This window comes from Pteronotus mesoamericanus, unplaced genomic scaffold (genome assembly GCF_021234165.1).
Source record: "Pteronotus mesoamericanus isolate MK-2021 breed Mesoamerican mustached bat unplaced genomic scaffold, CSHL_Meso_final contig_182, whole genome shotgun sequence".
NCBI classification, from domain to species: Eukaryota; Metazoa; Chordata; class Mammalia; order Chiroptera; family Mormoopidae; genus Pteronotus; species Pteronotus mesoamericanus.
Genome location: NW_026555078.1, coordinates 6627833 through 6645016, shown reverse-complemented (window position 1 = coordinate 6645016; position 17184 = coordinate 6627833). Strand labels below are relative to the sequence as shown.

At 43.1% G+C, this 17184-nt stretch overlaps 1 protein-coding gene across 1 annotated transcript in view; it reads right to left on the bottom strand.

Moving 5' to 3' along the window:
- Positions 1-4925: 4925 nt before the first annotated feature.
- The window catches only part of EFCAB11 (EF-hand calcium binding domain 11), a 122931-nt gene continuing 110672 nt past the window's right edge, over positions 4926-17184 (bottom strand). The window contains exon 6 of the mRNA XM_054567161.1: positions 4926-6086. Coding sequence (XP_054423136.1) covers positions 6011-6086 — 76 coding nt within the window. The 3' untranslated portion in view covers positions 4926-6010. The remainder of the gene's footprint in view (positions 6087-17184) is intronic.

Sequence of the window (17184 nt, the reverse complement as noted above, 5' to 3'; positions counted from 1 at the left end):
GGAATGGTAATAATAAGGGCAGAAATAATGAATCCAAAAATAAAGAATAAGCAACAAGCCCAAAAGTTAATGTTTTAAAACAATTAATAAAATTGATAAACTCATAGAAAGACCAACAAATAATACATTATTTACACATGCAACTAAAACTTAAGGAACTGTAACAATTATAAAAGCCACCTTAGTGATTAATAAAATTCATGACATAAATAAAACAATATGATCTGGATATGAGATGAAAATTTAAGCAAGAACTAAGCGTGTTACCATTTGCTCTGGTCTGAACTTTTGCCCCTTAAAATTCATAAATTAAAATCCAAACCCCCAGAGCGATTAGGAGGTGGGGCCCGTGGGAGGTGAGGAGGTCAGGAGGGAGGAGCCTTTGGGAGAGACGTTAGTGCCTCTTCCACGGGCTCTTGCACCCTGCGGCGTGTGAGAAGATGGGCATCTCTGAGGACACAGGCTTTTCACCAGACACCGGAAATGCCAGCACCACAATCTCCCGTGAGAAATAAACGTCTGTTCTTTAGTGTTCTTCATAAGCTACCCAGTCTACTGTATTTTTGTTCTAGAAGCCCGAACAGACTGAAACACCATTACACCTTTAATGAATAAATATAAACGTTGTGAAGCCAAACCGGCCCCTGAACAACCCCGCAGTGGCCTTGCGTGGCCAGGACGCAGCGCTGGGCTGGGGCCGAGCCGCCCGGGCCGCAGGGAGAACAGGTGCTCCACCACCGACAGGCATTTCCCCGGCTCTCGACGTGTGACATTGTAAGTTTCGGTATGATGACCACAAAAAGGTTAGTTCACACTTCCGTCATGTTTCATCATTCCCTGTGTGTGTGTGTGTGTGTGCAGGGAGAACATTTAAGATTTACTCTCTTCGAAACTTTCAAGCATATAATGCAGGATTGTTAACTGTAGTTACCATGCTGCACGTTAGAGCCCCGGAACTGACCCATCTTTCAACCGGGAATCGGCGCCGTTGGACCAACGTTTCCCCACTTCCCTCTCTCCCCCAGCCCTCAGAGCCACACTTCTTCTGTTCCTATGAATTCCAGTTGTTTACATTTCACGTGTGAGTGACATCCTACGGGATTTTTCTTTCTCTTTCTGACTTAGCATAATGCCCTCGGGGTTCAGCCATGTTGTCGCAGGTGGCAGGATCTCCTTTTTATGGCCGAATAATATTCCAGTGTACCTTGACATGGGAATACATTAATACACATAAAATCTCACACTTTCTTTTCCCCTTCCTCTGTCAATGGTTTCCACGCCTTAGCAATACTAACAGGCCTTGTGAGACCCAGCACAGGAAGAGCATAGGAGCCACACCTGCGGGCAGATGGCACCTTACAGTTTCCTCAGTGCTGAGTGAAATTACGAAGTTCAAAAGAAGTATAAGGGGCTTTCTTTTCAATAGATCCAAAGCTAAGCGATTTCTTTCCTATCGAAAGCAGTAATAGGAAAGCTGGGGACTTTTTTTGTTGTTTTTTTGAGGGTTCTCCAAAGGCAATTCAAAAGCAGATACTTTAAATTATACGAGGCCTCTTCTTTGTCAGAGGCCAATCTAAATTATATAATAGACTGTGAACATACTTCCCTGTGGCAAAGGCCTGGCCGCTGGGGGTCATCGCTGAGAGTTTAGAGAGTCCTATAAAGCATTGGTCTTTAAAGCATTAAAGGTGCCATAAAGCATTGGTCTTCAAAGATTTTTGCAAAAACTAATGTATCCCATAACCTTATTCTGAAAAGCTATGTACCCTCTTTAACATATTTTTAAATCAACATATGAACTTTTATTATAAATATAAGTAGTGGTAAGGTATATATTTTCTATCATAAAGACATAAAATTAAAAAACAATAAACTTAATTTTAGAACAGTTTTAGATTTATAGAAAAATTGCAAATACAGAGTTCCTATATACCTCACACCCATCTTCCCTATTATTATCTTACATTAGTATGGTACACTTATCATAATTAATGAAATAATAATTGATACATTATTATTATCTGAAGCCCATACTTCATTCAGATTTCCTGAATTTTTACTGAAGTCTTTTTACCGTTCTGGATCCCATTCTGGCTATGACGTGACATTAGTCATCACATGTCCTTAGGCTCCTCTTGGCCGTGACAGTTTCTCAGGCTTTTCTTGATTGTGGTGACCTTGACTGTTTTGAGGAATCCTGGTCAGGCATTTTGTACAATGTCTCTGAGCTGAGATTTGTCTGATGTTTTCCTCTAATTAGACTGCGATGGTTGGTTTTGGGGAGAAAACCAGAGGTAAAGTGTCATTTTCATCACCTACATAAGGGTGCACAGTATCAACGTGATTTATCACTGTTGATACTGACCTTGATCGCCTGGCTAAGGTAGTGACTGTCAGGCATTTTTGGTTATTCTGTCCCCCCTTCTATGCAGGACCCTTGGGAAGAAGGCACTATCTGCCACCCACACTGAAGGAATGGGGCCTGTGCTTCTTCTCTTTGAGGGCAGAGAACTTGCATGCATTATTTGGAATTCTTCTGCAAGGGAGAGTTGTCTCTACTCTTCCATTTATTTATTTATTCAATTATGTATTTGCATTAGTATGGATGCATAGATATTTATTTTATACTTTGGGTTATAATCCAATACTACTTTATTTTGTTGCTCAAATTGTTTCAGCTTTCACCACTGGGAGCTCTTTCTATTGCTTCTTGTGTCTCTTTGCCATATGTCTTACCCATGTGGGGTTTCTGTGTGCAATTTTTTTTTGGCACTTCCTCAATCTCTGGCACCATGAGATGCTCCAGCATCAAAAACAAAACAAACAAAAAAACAGGGTTGGGGTTGAGCAGAGGTCAAGACTAATGATAAAGATTTATTTGTGGAGTCATATGCATAAACGTGATAGCTGAGGCCTTGGGATGAAATCTTCCGTGGTCAGAGAATGTGTCCCTCCAGGAGATCAGCTAATTACAGGACCTTGGAGAATATTAACGCTTACAGATGGTTGCAGGAAAAAAAACAGGAAAAGAGAGTGCGAGAAAATGGGCATAGAAATACCATAGAAGTCTAATGTTATAGAGGCTAAGAGAGAATGACACAGGAGAAGGGACAAGGGTGACGAGGTCTGAGAGGGCTGATGGCCTCTAGTAGGTCACTGAGGACCTCCTGAGAGCTGTGGCCATAGGGCAAGACTGGAGCTGGTTACAGGGAGAGGTCAAGCGGAGGCTGGGGGCTGGAAAGAGAAGTGGTAATGGCTTCCTTTTCCATCTTCAATTACTTCTTAGTCTCTTTAGAAGACTCTTTTCTTTCCTGCCCAGTAAATATTGATGTTGCCTAAGACTCTGTCCTTGGCTCTATGCTCTGAATAGTTTGGGTTCTCTTGGTTTCAAGTAACAGAAAGCAAGTCCAGCTGGCTTGAGCAGAAAGATTGATTGGAAGTATACAGGGTTACCTCACAGGACCCAAAGGATTATTATGACTGGGCTTTGCACACAAGCTTTGACTAGAAATCAAGTACCATAGGGTTTCTCTGGCTTCTTTCTTTCTTCCCTGATATCTATTTCATTTTCTGCTTCTATTGCAAATATGCTATCTCGGATTTCCGAGCCAAGTGGTGGAAACCAATGTCTGCCACTGGCTCCTGAGTCATACCCACTCATTCAGCCACTCAGAGGAGCGTTTCTGTCTTACTCTCATTCTTAACATCTTCCAAGGGAAGAGAATGAGTTGATCAGCCTGCATGGATGCCAACCTGTGGGCCATCCATCTAAGGGCAGACCTACACGGGCCGGGACAGGGACCTAAAGTGAGATGCTGAGGCCAAAGCTTGCAGGGTGAGGATCTGGACTGGCCTTGGGGGAGTGGTAAGGAGGGGGAGGTGGCTTGAACAGCTCCTCCTCTCTCCTCTTTGTTTCTGGCCTGTGCTCCCAGAGCTTGAGCCTCCTGGGCAGCAAGTCCTAGGGGTGCTCTGCGTCCCAGATCAGCTGCCGGCCATAGTGTTTTCTTCTAGGAGAGGAAACGGAACGGCTGCCCACTTACAAACTCTGCCTCCCTGTGACCAGCCAGCCTTCAGGACACCCCACCGAGTACCCAGTGGCCATGTCTGTACCCTCCTGGTGAACCTGAGCTGACTGTTCCAGGGGCCACCAAAGCCCCTTTGAACCTGAAGCTGGACAGACCGCAGGCCACTTGCTTGTTGCAATGGTGTGAGGCCGACAGTGAGTGAGGCCAACGGAGGCTGGAGGCGCTGGCTCTCGTTACCGTGGAAACCCAGCCGCGCCACTGCCCTCCCAGCGTCAGACTCCAAAAACTAGGCCACTATTTTCCGGAAAATTTCCTTTCTGCCTAAGCTAGTTTGAGTAGGTTTCTGCGAAACCAAAAGGAGCCTGGACTAATCCAAGGTCAAAGGAGTGGCCCAAGGAAGCAGCCTCTTACCTCCCACATCAGCTGGAGAAAGTGACCCCTCCTCCCTTTCTTGTCTTTTCCCAGGATAAATGAAGTCCAAATAGCGGCTGCAATTGGAGGCTCTGGTGCCCTGGCAATTACTGCAACACTGGCACTTGGTGTATTACTGTAATTTCAATATTTTAGAAATTGAAAATCAGTATCATTTATGAATCCAAATAAAGATCAATGTTCCAATTTAGGATGAAAATACTTGCTGAACAAAACTCTACCCAAAGTCAGAAAGGGCTTTTCATCAGCTAGATCAATTTGAACTAAAACACACATGATACTCAGTGATACCACTCTGGCATCATTGATAGGAGTAGTCTTAGGATGATAGAAAAATTTTGAAGATAGCTGAGTTCCCACAAACTCTTCACCCGATTTCCCCTATCATTAGCCTTTTATGTGAGCATGACATATTAGTCACAATTAATTAGCCACAAACAATATTATTAACTAAAGTCCATACTTTATTACTGTTTACCTAATGTCCTTTTTTGTTTTAGGATCCCATCCTGAATACTAAATTACATTTAGCTATTACGTTTGTTTAGGCTCCCCTGATTCATGACAGTTTCAGACCTTATTTCTACTAAGTTTATCTGCTCATAATTTGTGTTAGAAAGATGCATGTTAATGGTTCTATTTTACAAACTTACATTTTTACTCGATCTTGAAATATTTAATAGTTTTGTAGTTTGAATTATGTTATTTTCCTCACGTTGTTAATGTGAGCAATTCTGAACATGTAGAGATAAAATATTTGTTTTGAGGCTTGTATTTATTTAAAATAAATGCTGAATGTCCAGTGTCAACAGTTTCTGTTCCAGTAGAGTAGTCACTGGCCCAGGCCCTCATAAAAGTTCACAACTAAGTCCTTCCCCCAGTACTTTCACTCCACTCCGATCTTCCTCTGTATGCAGCTGGAGAGGACGGACTGACTCGTGTCAGCCCAGTCTGGTACGAGTCAGTCCAATCTGGTTTCAGTCCGGCAGAGCCCGTGCCCTGGGGCCCGTTTTCCATGATGCCTTTGACTCTGGGTACATTATCTAGAAAAGCCTTAAGGCTTTGTTTTCCCAATGCCTTGCTCATTACTTGGAACACAGTGAGCATGCAGTACAGGCAGGTGCTATTATTTGTTCAACCAAGTTGAATGCATGAAAGAAACTGGCTCATTAGCAGGAAAAAGTGGCTCCTCTCCCGAAATTAGGAACTGATGGGAAACGGGGGAGGGAGGGTGGCAAGGAGTAGGGGAGTGGAGCACCCCAGCCTGCAGAGTAGGGGGTTGAGAGTGGCGAGGAGGGGCCACTAGCCACATGGAATGAACTTAATGAAGACCTCAAGGATTCTGAGATGGGAGCAATTATTAGCCTCTGAAAACCATGATGAAGAGTTTAATCGCAAGTAGGCAGCATTGCATATTGGTAGAATGAAATTTTGACATTTAAGTACATTACAATCTATTGGTCTCCCCAGAAGTTGCCAAAAGCGTAGTCAGTTGCCAAAAGCATAGTCAGTTTTGGCAACTCCCCAGCAGTTGCCAAAAGCATAGTCAGGCTTCATCTTTGTCCACAATTCATGGCATATTCAAAGTCTTTAAAGCTGACATGGCCATCCGAGTCTTGATCTACTTCCCTGGAAAATGAAACAAGAAGTTATTTACAGATTATTTTCTTCATACTTATGCATCAAGTGCACACTGGAACATTTCTTTGCATGTTTATGTGAGAGGCATCTATTTATCTACTTAAAGGCTAAGGTAAGGGAAAAAATTGGCATCAATTTTTTCCTTACATTGATAAGTGGGAAGGAAAGAAAAAGGTATTCACTAAAACCTACGGAAATAATACCTTTCAACACATTTAAAGAAATGAAGCTAAATGCACAGGATATGTAAAAAAAAAGCAGGAATGATGTTTTTTTCTAGTCATCCTGCAAACTCTTCCTGTGATACATCAATAAATATATGTGCATTACCCAACAGAAATGGAGAATAAGCCAATGAAGAAATCAGCACACTTTGGGGATGAATAAGAACGACGCGCGCCGGGGCTGACATCCTCCACTGCGCTCTGCCTTTACATTCCTTCTCTCACTGAATCCGTGTGCCAGTGCTGGGGCAGGTACATTTTCCAGAAGGAAACATTGAGCTTAAAGAGGTGAAGTAGCTTCCCAAGATCACCTTGCTGGTAAGTGGCAGGCTTGGAAATCAAATCAGGATCATTAACTCCCAAAACCAGGGCTCTACACTCTGCTTATTGCCTCCGTACATACAGAGGCTGTTCAGGGGAGAAGTAGCTGTATTGCAGTTTCCACGTGGCTAACTCTAGTTCCTGAAGTTCTCACTGGCTTCCCCCATGGCCTTGTAAGCCCAGTTCAATGCTCACAAATTCCTGACCAGCTTTTCTGACTCCGATAAAGAGCGGTGAAGATGTGAACCTCTGGCTGGTCAGCTGTGGGTGCAGGCGGCCTCAGCTGGGTTGGCCCTGTGTGTCCCTAGAACCAGAGACAGGAGCACTGCCCCCCGCCCCCCCCACACACAGGGAGCAGAGAAACGGCACCCACGTGGGCAGGATCCCTCATGTCAGAAAGACATACCGGTAATTAGGGCATAAGCCACACATTCAGCCGTTGCCAGTAAAAGTCATGTTTATTTAAAAAGACTGTGTGAAAGGATAACTGGTGAGCAGCGGTCACCATCGCTCTTTGGGGGAGCGTTCTAAAACAATGCTTTACATCCTTATGCAAATTATATTCTGTTGAAACCATAAATGGTATCGACCATGACCATGACACAGGGCTTTTTAAAGCAAAGACTGGCCCAAGTAACGGAGCCACTGATCACTGTAATAGTTTTAAAGCAGGCTTTTAAAATATTGAATTCTAAAATAAACTTTCTGAATATTTCATGCCAAAGGCTTTGAAGTCTATAATGGTTCTGGATAGAGCAATGATAATTTTTCATCCTTTTGAAGTAGAGAAAATCCCCACTTCTCTGCCCCAGGGCAAAGCCATGTTGCAGTGTGTTAGTATAAAATGATCGCAGGCTGTGGAGGCCATTATTCTTGTTACTTCTTTTGGTAAAATATACATGACAATTTCATGCTATACAGGACCAAAAGCAGAATGTCAGATCTCTTCTAAGGGATTAGAAATAATCAGTATCACATGTTACTGACTACAGAATAGAAACCATCCCTTTTATTAAATTAGATAATTGAAGATTCTTAATGTTGCCTACGTATTTTTTTTTTCCCAAGGAATTGAATTAGATAAATGGCCTTTTTTCTTTCTGCTCTGAGCTGGTAGGGTTGAACTCTGCATCTCAGAGGGTGAGTTAAGTGGATAACCTAGAAAAGTAATGTTTAGTATAAACAGCTCCTGATAATATCTTTTGGTGTGGGGTGTTTTTTTTTCCCCACTTACTGAGATGCTTGTAGAAAAGGGAATCCCTTTGCCCAGCTTTCTCAGTAAATAACCTTCATGGAAATTGCATTCACTTCTTATTTTCTTGCTGTCTTTGCCACAGCAACCCATCATAAGATGGGCACAGTATAACCGAGGACTGTTAAAACGGAAAGGTTTATTCATAAGGTGTGGAGTGGCATTTTATTCCCATAATAAATGGACGAACATTATGTTTATTTTTAGCAGGCGACATGGTAAAATACTTCCTGTCCTCTAACGTTTCTTCCTCATCACACATCTGTGGGAGCAGATCTGATTGTGTCAAGGAGCATGATGAAGAAATTCACATTTCAGAGCTATAATTTTAAAAGTGAAAATACACTGTCTTTTATCGCAGATGGAATAGAAAGCCAGAGGAGGAAGGTTTCACGGCACCCACACACAAATCGCTGCGCGAGCGAAGAGCAGATGTGGCTGGTGGGTAGAATTAGTGGGGTGCTGAGGGGCTGAAGAAAACGTCACCAGGTCAACAAGTTGTATTGTTTCTGTGCACAGCAGTCAATCCTAAAAGGACTTTACTCTGGTTATGCAACTTGAGCAAGTGGTCTGGTGTCACCAACGTGCATTCAGCACTAAAGCAGTCTGCCACCCCTCATCCTGACGAGAAATAAACTCGGGGAAGCCAAGAACTCTCTTGTTCGCTGCTGTGTCCCACCTCTTAGTGCGCAGCAGGCAATGAATGTTTGCAGAGAGGATGAATTTGTGGAACCAATGAGTCTGGAGAAACAGTGAACAATGTAATGAAGTATTGGTTGTCCTCCAGGAGGTACTGGGGCATTCAAGAGAGTAGATCACCCTGTTTTTATGGAGTCTAAGAACTAGCCAGAGCAACAATACGCACTGAACAAGGCACCTAGGAACCATCACTCGGGGACCTGTAAGTGCTGACAGTTCTGGTCTCCGTGCCCAAGTGCATCTGACAAACACAGACGAGGTGTAAGAGAGACCAAATGAGAGGTGAACTCTGGAAGATGAGGCTGCAGAGGAGAGCCCCGGATGGAAGGAACCACTGAGAGGCAGGCTGAGCAATTTAGAGATAAAGAGCAGGAAATTGGACGTCAAGGCAGAGCACTGGACCAGCCTGCCCTGCACTCTAGGCCTGAGCATGTCCATCCAGATGAGCAGCTGCTCTCTCACAGCCAAGGTGGCCCTTGAAGAACAAGGTGGGTGTTAGGGGCACCAGCCCCCCCAAGACACATTCAGTCAAAAATCTTTGTATAACTTAACTCTCCCCAGATCTAACTACTAATACCCTACTATTGACTGGAAGTCTTGCCAATAACATAGACAGTCAATTAACACAGATTTTGTATGCTATGTATTCATACACTATTCTTAGAATACAGTAAGCTAGAGAAAACATAATTAATAAAACCATAAGGAAGAGAAATTACATTTGCAGTACTTATTGAAAATAATCCATGTACAAGTGGACACGTGCAGTTCAAACCGGTGTTATTCAAGGGTCAACTATAAACACATAAACAAGCTGATATTTCAGAACTGGCTTTTTGAAGGCGATAACAAAGTTTATATAGATGTATAAAAGAAATAAAAATTGTTATTAATAAGAACTGCTTTTGGAAATGTAGGTCCAGTTAAGTTAAAGACTTTCTGGTTGGCTTGTTTTTGAGATGCAAAGGAAGACTTTGAATTGATGTTGGGTGTAGGGACTCAGATCTGACCTGCCCCGAGTAACTCAGTAAGGACAACTTAGGCCCGTCTGGGCGGAAGGGTGCAGATAAGAGAGGGTGCAGAAAGAGGGGTCTACTGAGTGGGGGACGCTAGGATCCTATACAAAAAGAATTGGCCCAAGGAAAAAATCCCCATGGTGCAATGGTCAGAAGCCCTTTAGTTAACGGCTATGTTTACTGCATGCTTCGAAGTTGTCTGTATTCCTTGGTATAACCTCTCCCCTACCTTCACCAAGGGGTGCCATGCACTCTAAGTGGGGATGGTGTGTTTGGGGGTGTCTGTGTAGGGTTAGGCGATGAGTTTGGTCTGAGCAGGTGCAGGAAGAGGTCAAAGAGGGCAGGTGGGGAACGGTAAGACCATCTATCAACTGAATGAATTTAGAGAGATAAGAACTTAAAGCCATGAGCTGTCCAGAATGTCGCAAAATATTCTTAGGGAGTGCATTAAAATCTCACAGGGTGTGGAACAGGGGTTGCAGGCAGTTCTATCTAGACTTTGAGATGTAGGAAGACCTCAGCTGACACTGGGATTCATTGAGAATTTTAGGCAGTACTAGACTCGATCTATTCAGCTGAGTTCCGACAGTTTTCAGATCTGTTAAAATACATTCTGACTCATCACGTAAGTGGTTATAATTACTTTCATCAGCATGAGCTTTAGCATTTGCCTCTTCCATGTCCTGATTTGTTAGGCAGGATTTTGTTCTCTCCTTCCTTGCAGTGCTGTGTGGACTTGGACAGCCCAGCCTAGCTGTGCTCCCGCGACCCAGAAGCTCCATGAGTAACCCCACTCCGAAGGGGCCAGGGTTTCACACCGAGAATCTTTTATCAAGTTAGGCTATAGTGTGGCTCTCGTACACTCTGAAGAGAAACGTAAGTTGTTGCTTTTTTAATTTAAAAAATGAGTAAACAGTGAATGTTTCTCCCAAGTAGTAAATGGGGTTTTTTTTGGACAAAAATGTTTTCATCATAACATTTTCGTGTAATGCTTTGAAAGTACTTATTTCTTGGAACATAGTTTTTGCTGTAAAATAAGTTGAGAGTACCCTATGGCCAGCTCTCCAAAGCCAAATTTCACACTGGAATAATTGCTTTTGCCCAAGTTGCTTAAAAAATAAAAAAAGAGGAAAAAGAGGAAATGGTTGAATTTCATTATGTTGAAACAATGAAATATTCTCTATTAAAATGATATAAAGACTATAAAAGTGACATTTTTGAGTGGAAATGAACACAAACTGGTACATATATTATAATTACACATCTATATTTATTTGGGTAGAAGTTGAAGGTTATATACTCAACAGAAACTTTGTCCTATGAGTAATTTGTCTTAAAATATCCTTTAACATGGATATCTTTTTCAACTAAGGGAATATTTTCTTCCTTTTCAGTCTGAGTTTTCTAAATAAGTGACCTTATTTCTCAAGATAAATCCTCAATAGCTAGAGCAGGGCTCTTCAACCTCAGCATGGCTGACATTTTGGGCTGGCCGATTCTTTGTGATGGAGGCTGTCCTGTGCACTGTAGGGTGTTTCCCAGCATCCCTGGTTCCTACCTGCTAGGCACCAGTAGGAACACCCCTTCCCCCGCTGTGACAGCCAGAATTTTTTCTAAATAGTGCCAAATGTCCCCCGGGGGACAAAATCTTACCTGATTGAAAACCACTGAGTCAGGCCCTGGCTGGGTAGCTCAGGTGGTAAGAGCATCATCCCAATACACCAAGACTGTGGGTTCAATTTCCAGTAAGGGCACATAGAAGAATCAACCAATGAAAGCATAAATAAGGGGAGCAACAAAGTGCTCTCCCTTCTCCTTCCCTTCCTCTTTCTCCCTAAAATCAATAAACAAACAAACAACAACAACAACAAAAAGCCACTGAGATAGAGGGACCAAAGTTGGAGGCAATTCTTTGGAACATTCCAGCTACATCTGCACTTATAAAATAATTGCCTTAAAGATTTTTTTTAAACAAGTGATTTCAGGGGCAGCTGATGCATATGCGTTTCTTGGATGGATTGTGCAAGCAATGGCCTCTCCACTTGGCCTTGCCGTCAAGAAGGTTCAGAGCCCAGAGAAGACCCCACTCAAGAGGCCAGCCCCTGGGGGCAATGACACAGCCAGTGACAGGCCTATGTCTCTGTGTTCCCAGCAAATACATTGACAGACAGCAATTATTTTGAGTCACTGTAATCGTCACACAGGGCTTTGAAAAGTTGACACCATATTGATTTACCTGAAACATAAATGGGAAATTTAATGTGGAGGCAAAGACTTCAATGAGAAAAGTTTTCTTAGGGGAACATTTGGGGTGGGGAAGAGGGAGAGAGAATCTCCCTCTCTTTGATTCTTTACAGAATAATTCAAACTAAAGTCAAAACTGCCATTACGTTAGGGACAAAACTGTCATACTGACTGAACAGTGAGAGTAAAAATTACCCCCTAAGCAAGGAGCCCCTGCTGGGGAGGAGAGGACCCGCCAAATGAAGACGTGATGCTGACAGCTTCTCCTGCCAGCGTCTCCCTCCTGAGCAGCTGACTTGTTCTTCTCTCCGGGGGCTGCCCACCTCTCTGTTGATGAGAGTTCTGCAGGGCTCTCCTCGATCCAGCTGGTAACCTGTTTATTATGTTTTCCCTTTTAAAGACATGTGTTAGGAACGCCATTCAGACGCACAGGAGAGATAAAGGCGACATGCAGGCGATTTCTGGTCTTGTCTAGGCTCCCATGCTCAGCGCCTGTCAGCCTCCCTTGGCGTCCACCTCTCACACCCTCTGCCACCTTTTACTATGACCACTGCCAGAAGTCCCTCCCCTCGGCTGCACCCCGCACCCAGGACCACCTGCTGTTCGCCCTAACGCCTGGACGAGGCCCTCACACAGATCTGGGAGATCTGTAAGTATGAAAAAAGAAGGAGTTAGTCCCACAGGTAACCCTTGACCAAGGAGGGAGCAGGTACCAATGGACAAATGCTCTCTCCTTGTCCCTCAAGTAGACAACTGAGAGGTAGCTCTCGGCTCATGGTTCCATTGAAAAGGAGCTCCAGTCGCTCACAGAAGTGCCAAACTGGGTAACAGACGCTCGAGCTGGCTTTCCCTCGTCCTCTGTTCCCCTCTTGCTCACTGAGGCTGTTTCCCAAACAACCTGCATGCAAGCCTGCATCTATGGCTCTGATTTCAAGGGTGAGCCCAGGCTAAGGCACAGTGGAAGGTTTCCTTAAGAGATGAAGCTCTCCTGGGGCATTTTAAGTCGCCACCAGCAATAGCATGTCACATGCTATTCAGATTCTCATTCAGGTGAAAGGGATCTCGCTACTGGAAATAGTTTAGTCTCTGATCTAGAGTGTTCTTCTATTTTGAAAATGATTTTAAGAGCAAATTAAATATTGCCTTTAAGAAGAGCTCTGATGTTTAAAGTTCTAGGCTATTGAAATGCCAGAGTTAACTGGAAAAAGACAGCAGCAATCGTCTCTTCCCTAAAATGCGCGTCTGTTTAACAATATTTAGTCTGTTAACAATACATGGCATTACTAGCGCTAAGTGTTCCTTCTGCGGGAGGACATTATAATCCTGAACAAAAGCAAGCTCTTCTGCCTTTTGGATGCACAGGTAAGCCAGGGCTTGACCATGTGCCAGTGGTGGATCTGGCCATTTAGGATGAGCTGTGAAGGATAAACGGATCACAGACCATGAACAGAGAATGAACACAAGCCCGGCAACACTCTGGCCTCATTAGGACCTAGTTGGCCCTCCCAGATGGAAGACGCAGCGGGCAACGTTGGTTACTTCCCCAGCAGCCGCCCTATGCAGTGGCTGTGTGGCTGGTCTGGATAGACCCCCATCCCCAGGCTCCCGAAGTAGGATTTGACTCGCCCAAGCCAATCTTTTTAACCCCACGCTCCTGGCCTAGGAGTTGCGTTTGTGAGTTGAGAAAGAAGCTGTTTCATTGGACCGCTGGGATACAGCAGTGAGGCTGGGTATTACAACAGGCCTTTACCCGCCCGAGAATGGGGTTGTACACAGTGAGGGGAAGAGTCAGAAGAAGAGCGGAGTGTGCTAGAGTCTAATCACACCTGCCGGACGCTGGAGTTCCCTGGGTTAGGCTGTCTGAGGTGGGTGTCCTGCTACTTACAAATACCAGTGTCCCGATGCACCTGGCATTCCACCTGAAATCTCCCATGAACCCCGCACTAATTTGGAACTTGGTAGGCATAAAGCAGACACTCCATACAGATAATATTTGTGAAATGATTATTCCATTTTGAAAGGAACTCTAAAATAAGTCGGGTTTCTCTTTTGGTGCTACTGCAAGATTCTGGATTATTCTCCATAGCTCTGCATTCTAAAGAAGGAACTTCCTTTCTGTAGCCAAGGAAAATCTCTGTTCACAGTGCCTTAACTGTGATTATGTGCTAAAAGAGGCTATGGATGGGACCAATATGGTTTTCTCCCTAAAGACTGACAGGATAGGTTCTCTAGTCCAAGAAAAAAAAAGGGGGGAGGGGGAGAAATGGATGTAAAAATACAGCTGGCAAAAGGGACTAACCATAAACAATGACTCACTTTCTCCTATTTACTATGTTTTAAAAATGAGGAGTCTTATTTAAAGCTAGAAAAGTTTTGAAAGGAGGAAAGAATGTAATTTTAGTGTGCCTGCCTGCCTATCGACTGCTGTGGGCATGTGGACAAATGCAACCAGCATCCAGCCCCAAGTCTCCTTTCTGGCAAATGGTTTCATACTCCTTCTCCATCAAGTGCTTTAGCAGAGCTGCTAATAAGTAGTGACCTGATTTTTTCTCAGTTTGACTTTCTGGAAGAGAAACTGGTATATAAGGAAAGAGCGTGGATCAGATAGCTTTAAAGATAAAGAAAAGAAAAAGGCAAAATGAACATCTTTGAAGTAGTTATAAAAAGTCTGGTTCCTCTACTTCCGGGTGACTAGATCTTCGATTCTCCCCCACGCCGACGTGTGTAGCAGCGGTACTCGGAATGTGTCACGAGGCGGGGTGGTCCACTGGAAGCAGCCCTGCCAGGAGCTGTCATCTTGGCGAGGCTGCGTGTGACCCTGGGCAAGTCTCTGAGTTGCTATGGGTCTCAAGCGCCTCGCTTGTCAGCCTGAATGACTGAGTGATGATGACTAAGACTCGATGCAGCTCTATATATTTTGATGGATCAAAGTTGGGTGTTTTACCACTAGTGATTTTGTAGACAGAAAATGTTAAAAAGCAATCCAACTCCTGCTGGCCATTGTTAGCCTTTAAAAAGCAGTTTGATTCTTTAATCCTGTGGACAGTTGTAAAGAACCATAAACATATATAAATGCAAATGGGGGGAAAAAAACTGATCCTACCTTCAATAGTATGAAATGTGAAGGGAGATAAAGCCATTTCTATTTCAAATATATAATCACTTCAGCTGCGCTATCTAGTGCCATCTTGAACTTGATTATGAGATAAAAGAAATGGGACAGAGATGGCAATCATTTAATCTCTTAAGAACAGCTATTCCGAAGAGCTTTTCACTCTGTGCTCAATAGATTTCTGGCAGGTTATGATCCAGCTAGAAAGAAAGCATAATGATGAGGAAAATTATGTTTTCAATAACACACACTTTTACAGTACAAGTCCTTCCACAAAGGAGGCAATAAAATGAACTCTGGCCACTTTAACAGATGGTGTAATGGCTCGGTGCACAGATGTGCCCTCTCTGAAAGCAACAAGTTCATGTCTTTGACTGGAGGTTTAGGAATGAGCTGAACTTTCAAGTGTCATGTAGGAAAGATTACATCCTTCCAGACGAGAGAGCTGAGTGTTAGTGGGTTCGGAGGCTTGGAAAGAGGGAGCAAAAGAATAAGGCTTAATGAGCTTCATTCTGCTAATGCAACAAGTAGAGTGGAAGTCAAAATATGAACTACAAACATTGAGCCATTTATCAATGCCCTGCTAATAACTTTGTTAGCCGCTGTTTGATAGGAAGCTTGCTATTTTAAAAGCCCATTTTCTCTGTGTCGGAAGACACCAATTGTCAAATAATGATTATTTTCTCTAATAGTATAATATCTTTCAAGAGGAATCTATTTTTAATGTGATAGAGAGACTGTAGAGTTTTTGTTTGCTTATTTTTTCCGTTTTAAAGGAAATTGATTAATTGAACCAAAAGTTTATTTGAAAAGAATAAGTATGTCAGAAGATTCCGAAGATTTTTCAAAAAATAGTAATATCAAAACAAACCCAAAATATAAAGCCTGGGTAATTAAAACAGTGTGATTATGACCCAGGAATCAATGAATGAGAAGAGCATCCGTAACATGTATAAACAGACATTCAGCAAAAGTTAAAGGAAGCATTTCCAACTTCTCGGGATGTAACAGGTTGGTAGGAAGTGGAGCTGGGATAATTGGCTATCCATTTGGGGGTGGGTGGAGTTTGATTCCATGGCAGAGCCTGCTATGTGTTCAACAAAACTTGTTCCTTTCTCTTTCAGAGAGCACAGCAAGGCTCATAGCTAAGCCTCCCTTGCAATTAGACACAACTGAGACGTCTAGCAATGCGACGATCATAATATGAGACTATAGAAACAAAGAATATCCATTGCTCCCTCTAATTAAGAGTACTCCCATTTCAAAAGACTGTACAGGATGGGATCCTGGAAGATGCTCTCACACAGTGTTAGCAGAGACTCACTAGGCATCCAAGGGATTTATGACATATAGCTTGGTTATAAGAACATTATTTGAAAATTCTAGCAGGTCACGTTTTCTATTAAATGAGGATGGAGAAATTTACAAAAATTAAGATTTTTTTTTCTGTTTACACTTTAGTTTTAAATAAAATATTTGCGAAAATAAGATTTTGACATTTCAGCCCATTTCTCATTGGTGTGCACCACTGAGCCAATAGAAAACCTGGCCTTATTTCTGCATAATTGTAATAAACTATTTATGTTTTCTTTTACAACATGCTCCCAGCATTTAAAACCTCTGGGTCTGTGGACAATGATAAACAGCATATAAAATGAATATTTCATAATGATACAATTCCCAAAGATTATCAGAAGCACTCTATTAATAAAAGCCCACCTATAATCACTCAGCCATACCAAATGAAATGACCACGAGGTCTTTTCATATGAGAGTTTCAGTAGAAAGAAATGAAAGTTCAGAGGGCACATGACAAGTGTTTAGGAAATTACGAAATGCACAGAGAATGTCAACATGGCCAAATTAATCAAATCCTAGGCTAAGACCAAGGGACTCCAAGCACAAGTTTCAGAAGGGCTATTTTAGGCCTGAAATCTGGAAGAGCTTCTCTGTACAAGCGCTAGAAAACAGGACTTGTTTTCTACCCTTGAAACAGTAATTCTCAAGGCTGGTATAGGGATGGGGAAGAAAGGGAATGTGCCCCGCCTCAGTGAGGTCTCACGAACTGCATACAACACCCCCGCATCTCGCCCCAACCCTGACAGGCCTCTCCCTGCTGCCCAGCCCTGAGAATTATTCTCGAAGTGGGTGCCAGACGCTGGCATGGCATTTGCCTTAGTGGAGGAGTTGCGGGGGATGGGAGAGGAATCTTCAGAGT